A 6,000-nucleotide genomic window follows, 5' to 3' on the forward strand; every position below is an offset into this window, starting at 1 on the left:
GATGGTTTCATATGAGAGCTGACAAACTATATGCACCATTATAACCACATGATCTTAAAGGAACAGTTCAGTGTGAAAATAAAAACTGGGTAAGTAGATAGGCTGTGCAAAATAAAAAATGTTTCTAATATAGTTAGTTATCCAAAAATGTATAAAGGCTGGAGTGAGCAGATGTCTAATATAACAGAACACAACTTCCTGTTTTCAGCTCTCTAACTCTGAGTTAGTCAGTGACTTTAAGGGGGGGCCACATCGGACATAACTGAGTTTGCAATTGATCCTTAGCATACAGATCAGATTCAAAAGCAAACAGTTGACCCATGCCCCCCCAAAAATCACTGATTGGTTGCTGCCTGGTAACCAATCAGCTGCCTGGTAACTAATCAGTGGAAACCAAGAGAGTAGGAAGTAGGGGTGTGTCTGTTATATTACATATCCAGTCACTCCAACCTTTATACATTACATTTTTGGCTAACTAACTATATTAGAAACATTTTTTATTATGCACAGCCTATCTATTTACCCAGTTTTTATTTTTATACTGAACAATTCCTTTAAGATTGTAAGCTCTATTGTTCAGGGCCCTAACTTCTGTATTGATTACTATCTGTAGTTTGCTGTATACACCTTTCTATTGTACAGCGCTGTAGGATATGTTAATAATAGCAATTTTATGGGGTTAGAGGTAAAATTTTACAGTAAAACCAAAATCTGTCTAGCTCCAGGGCAGGCCTATAGCCATGAGGAATCTTTAAAGACCTAATTGCCTGCACAAAAGCCTGCAGTTCCACAGACCTATTCTACCTAGAATATAAAAAGGTTCACTTAGGGCAAACTATCCCATCTGCATGCTGTCATTTAATCCCATGAAAAATGTAAAACTTTCAAAGGCAACAAAACTCCAAAACACATTGCCTCTGAGTGTATAGCTTAAAGGGCAACTAAAGTCTAAAATAGAATAATGTTAGAAATGCTGTATTATGTATACTAAATATAAACATGAACTTACTGCACCAGCAGCCTAATAAGACAAATGATTTATGCTTTCAAAGTTGGCGCAGGGGGCTGTCATCTTGTAACTTTGTTAGACATTTCTGCAATATCAAGACTCGCACATGCTCAGTGTGGTCTGGGCTTCAGTTGGGAGGTTAAGCTTAGGGATCGTCATAAATTATCAAAACAGCACAAGTCAAATAATATCTGCCATAGAGGCCAATACAGCAAGGCTGATTAATAATCATAATATAGAGACTGCACTGCGTCTCTGGATACAAATCTCTACAGGGAATCCAACAATGCTGCTCGAGTTCTGGGAAGTAAGGTGGGGGGGCTCCCCCTGCCATTTGAAAGTATGATCGTTTACCTGCACAGCAGTTGGGGACCATCTGACAATTCCTATCCACAGCAGTAAAAGAAGGGGGAATTGCACTGCATACAGTCAGGTTTATGATAAAAACTGTAGACATCTTTTAATTAAAGTATATTGGAGATAGATTTCTTTTTCATTAAAGAAAGTAAAAATGGGATTTTATATTATGTTTTTGGAGCTGTTCACACTGCGGTTTTTAAAAAAATCTGACCGCTACTGTATTTACGCGGCAGTCAGCTTTTTTTAAAAGCCACGCCGAAAACGTGGCAAGAACTGCATGTGTGTCCACCCATGATAATCCCCTTTGTGCCATGAACATGCACATGACCAAATTGTTCAGATACACAGTCTGCATGTGTCACACAAGCCATATTAGCTGACACCATCAAGCAAGAGAAAGCCTGCAGCGCAGATGACCCAGGAAGGAATGTAATAAATTGGGACCCTTTCTCTTCAATAAAAAATGCTGTTATTATTATGTAGCAGAATCGTCACTAGAGGGGGGCGGGCCCTGGTGTGTTACGCGCAGCCAGGCCCCGCCCCCTCCGTATGGCCGCATTTGTCAGTGGCGCACGGGCTGCCGGGGGGCCCTGAGGGGGTGCCCTGGCCCGCTCGCACCCCCTGCTCCCCCGGTAGTTCCGCCACTGTTATGTAGTGCTGTACAGTAAATGTGTGTATACAATGAACATACAAATTACATACGAAAAACAGCTAATAACTTATACAACAGGTAGCAATTGCCCTTGCATATGGACCTATAAAGCAGCTCTAGCACAATGTATAGTCTGTATATGTGTTTCGAAACCTTTGATTTTTTTTTAAAATTGCAGAAAAGAAATAACAGCCAATGTATCCAATCTTTCTTGAAGCAAGTACTGCAGAAACAAATAAATACACAAGATATACTGGATGCAAAACTTCAGAGGCATGCTGAACAAATGAAGTAAACATGCCACCCAACTGGCCAGTTACAATGAATGGCATAATCTTTGGCGACTGTAGGAAAAAATGCTTCAGACCGATTCATTGTATATATTAGAAGCTCAGAATTAAAACAATGATAGCTGTGTCAAATGCATCTCTTAAATCGATTAGGATGGTGTTTGTTCCTTTCCAAAACCTTAATCTGGTTCTAATCAATTGCGCAGCCATGCTGATTCCACTTAATCATATGGTACTATACAGTAATGACCTTAATGCTTTCATGTTTCATTCCAAATGGAAACAACAAAAAGAGACAGTAAAAATCAACTTAAGCCCACAAATCTAAGTGCTAAGCAGAGATTGTCCTTAGTGCAAACTTTTTAACCCTTTGGTTTGCTATTACTCTCATTTTTATAATTTAGCAAACTTGGACTGATCAAACTGCAAGTGTATATACTAGGGATGTACCGAATCCAGGATTCTGCCTTTTTCAGCAGGATTCGGCTGAATCCTGCTGCCCGGCCGAACCGAATCCTAATTTGCATATGCAAATAAGGGCGGGAGCAAAATCTTGTGACTTTTTGTCACATAATAAGTAAAAAATGTTTTCCCCTTCACACCCCTAATTTGCATATGCAAATCAGGATTTGGTTTGGTATTCGGCCGAATCTTTCACTGAGGATTCGGGGGTTCGGCCGAATCCAAAATAGTGGATTCGGTGAATCCCTAGTATATACATAGAAAATGTATTTTTTTTTTATTCCACTTATACAAATTAGTCTCTACAGACATATGATAATTTGTTTATTTTGCTGGAGATGGTAGAAGCTAGCAAGGTCTCCAGTTTTCTTTCATCTGGGAAATGTGCTGGCAAGGCTGTGCTTTGCTTTTGTTGTCCAGCAACACATTACCGGATAAAAGCAAGGAAAAAGGATAAACTTATCACAAGCAAAATACAAAACAATCATTTCAGTTGAGTGTGCTTGGCATTTGGGTTTACGTCTAGCCATAGTTCCTGGACCAGGGAGGATTCTGGGAGAAAATGGCTTAGCATGACATTAACACATTTCAACCTAGAAGAGAGCAGCATAATACTTTTTGTGAGCCTGTTTGATTCTTTAAAGAAGGCTCAGTTGGGGCCCTAAATATGTATTATGCGTTGCCACAGAGTTAGGGGCACCCTGCAGAGAAAAGAGAATGCCTTAGGTTTTCCTATTAGCTTTTCGGGAACCTTTCCCTTATGTCTGCTTAAGAATGCCCCATTAAGTGTGCATTAGAATATTGTTAAAATACGCATATTCACCCAACTGTATATTACGGTATTAACAAATGTAAATGAGCCTACTAAGTGACCAGTTATCTGCTTTCCTCCCACCCCTGTGGATTACTGGTGACAAAAAAAGTGTGTAAATGATAGATACCTCCATCTATCTCTGTTATTGCCACCACCATTACCTTAAAGCAGATTAAAAGCACATGTGGGGGTTTGGGAAGCTTGAAGGAATTGAAATCTATCTGCTGGAGAGGGGGAAAAATGGGCACATGCGGAATGTCTTACTGGGACTTGCCTGGATTAAGGTTTTTTTAAATAAAAACAATAATGAGTAATAGCAAAACTCAGCAGCACACTAGGTACAAGTATGAAGTTACTCTCAGCATGCATGAATATTTCAGCTATGCAGCATTCCTTCCTTTTTCAGGAAGCCTCTGACTGCCAGCTCTTTGGGTGAGAACAGCATGCTATTCAAGGGCCTTGGCTGTACATTAACATTGCACCCTTTGAGGACCTTGGCGTGACCTATATTCATGAAACCAGAACAAAAACAACTGACAGAAGATCATTATGCAATTATTCTATACACAGTATTAATATTAGGGATGCACCGGATCCACTGTTTTTGATTCGGCCGAACCCTGGAATCCTTCGCGAAAGATTCGGCCAAATACCGAACCGAATCCTAATTTGCATATGCAAATTAGGGGTGGAAAGGGGAAAACATTTTTTTACTTCCTTGTTTTGTGACAAAAAAGTCATGCAAGTTCCCTCCCGCCTGTTATTTGCATATGCAAATTAGGATTCAGATTCGGTTTGGAATCACAATACTGCTGAAAAAGACAGAATCCTGGCCGAATCCCGAACCGAATCCTGGATTCAGTGCATCCCTAATTAATATTACTGTTACTAACGCATAAAAATAATGGGGCTTAGTAATATAGTAGCTAAAAGGTTTTAAAGGGGAAATTAAGGGATGTATTCTCTATATTCTTGTAATATTTATAAAGGACAGGAAGAGGAAGAGTTTCATACTACACATAATACTAAATATTCACAAAATGCAACTTTTTTCTACCACAGATTTGAGTGAATTTCTACAGGCTGTTTTTTTATTACCAACATCTCCAAAGAAACAAACATTTAAAAGTCAAATTCAATTATTTTTTTCCTTTAAGGGACGATGTGAATATGTCACTATAATACACAAAAGCCATGAATATCTTATAAATGATATCCTTTATAAACAGCGACTAGTGATGTCATCGGTTATAAATGGTGAGCAGCGATGTCATTTCTGTCACATGACTCAATAAAACTTGTGTAATATAATAAATAAAGTACCCCTTGTTGGAAAATATGAGGATATTAGAAGTTACCTCGGAGTTCCATGACCTGTATAAAAAGCACGAGGCCGAATAGTCATTGAACTCCTCGGTGACTTCTAATATCCTTACTTTATTCTCAATATATACCATTTTTATTAACCTGTATATCAAAGGTTTTCAGAAACAAAAGAAAGACAATATACAATTTTTACTAGTGGAGGATGAATATATATATATTATTATATATACACATATGAAGAACTTTGAATATACTACTGTACATGAGGAATTGAGCATTTTCCAACAACAACTGAGCTGGAGCCATGAAGTGCAATTATCCCTGACATAACAATGGATGGTTCAGGGTCCTTCATGTCCAACTCCCAACTGCAATTCCCTATGAAGCATCAGGTGACACGGGTGGGAGAGGGCAGCAGCAGCAGCAGCAGCCTCAGTTGTGGCTTTATAGTGAAGCCATGTAGCACGACACCCAACGCCCAGGGAAACCCTTTACCTTCTGCTCTGTATCCCCATAAGGCAGCCTCCAGCAGGGCGACCACGAGTGGGAGGGTGCAGGGGCATCGGTGCCTGGCTGTGTGCATTCCTCTGGATGTGCAGAGCCAATAAATCATCCGTAGGCTCGGGATGCAGGGTCCTTCCAATCCCCGGGATGTACCACTCTCCTGCTCGCTTTGGGGGCTACTCGGAGCGTTCCCGGTCCCTCAGGCTGCGAGCTCCTCTCTACCTCTGCTCTTCTGATGGACTTAATGGAGCCAAACTTTTTTTTCCTCCTTTCCGGAGGGCTTTGAAAGGTAGGAGCTGGCTTCACTCTCTGCCTCCCTCTCTCAACTCTCTCAATCTCCCCCCCCCTTCGCTTGTCACTTTTCCAAAATCAGTACCGACACAAACTAGATGCGCTATAGACCGAGCTAGGGTCACATGTAGGCGACGCAGCGCCACCTGCTGGAACTTTGGGATTTTCCCAGATTTTCCTCCCGGGCTATTTATTATTCCTGTTTGCTTTAGCGCTGGGACACACATATCATTTCAAAAGTATATTTTCTTTTCCGCTACTTTACTTGCACCAGTGTATATCTTATACTGTT

At 40.4% G+C, this 6,000-nt stretch overlaps 1 protein-coding gene across 1 annotated transcript in view; it reads right to left on the bottom strand.

The window, feature by feature from the left end:
* The window catches only part of LOC108715530 (inactive tyrosine-protein kinase transmembrane receptor ROR1), a 156,603-nt gene extending 150,803 nt beyond the window's left edge, over positions 1–5,800 (bottom strand). Inside the window, exon 1 of the mRNA XM_018260764.2 lies at positions 5,409–5,800. Within this exon, the coding sequence (XP_018116253.1) occupies positions 5,409–5,526 (118 nt within the window). The 5' untranslated portion in view covers positions 5,527–5,800. The remainder of the gene's footprint in view (positions 1–5,408) is intronic.
* Positions 5,801–6,000: the final 200 nt, after the last annotated feature.

This window comes from Xenopus laevis, chromosome 4S (assembly GCF_017654675.1).
Source record: "Xenopus laevis strain J_2021 chromosome 4S, Xenopus_laevis_v10.1, whole genome shotgun sequence".
Lineage (NCBI taxonomy): Eukaryota > Metazoa > Chordata > Amphibia > Anura > Pipidae > Xenopus > Xenopus laevis.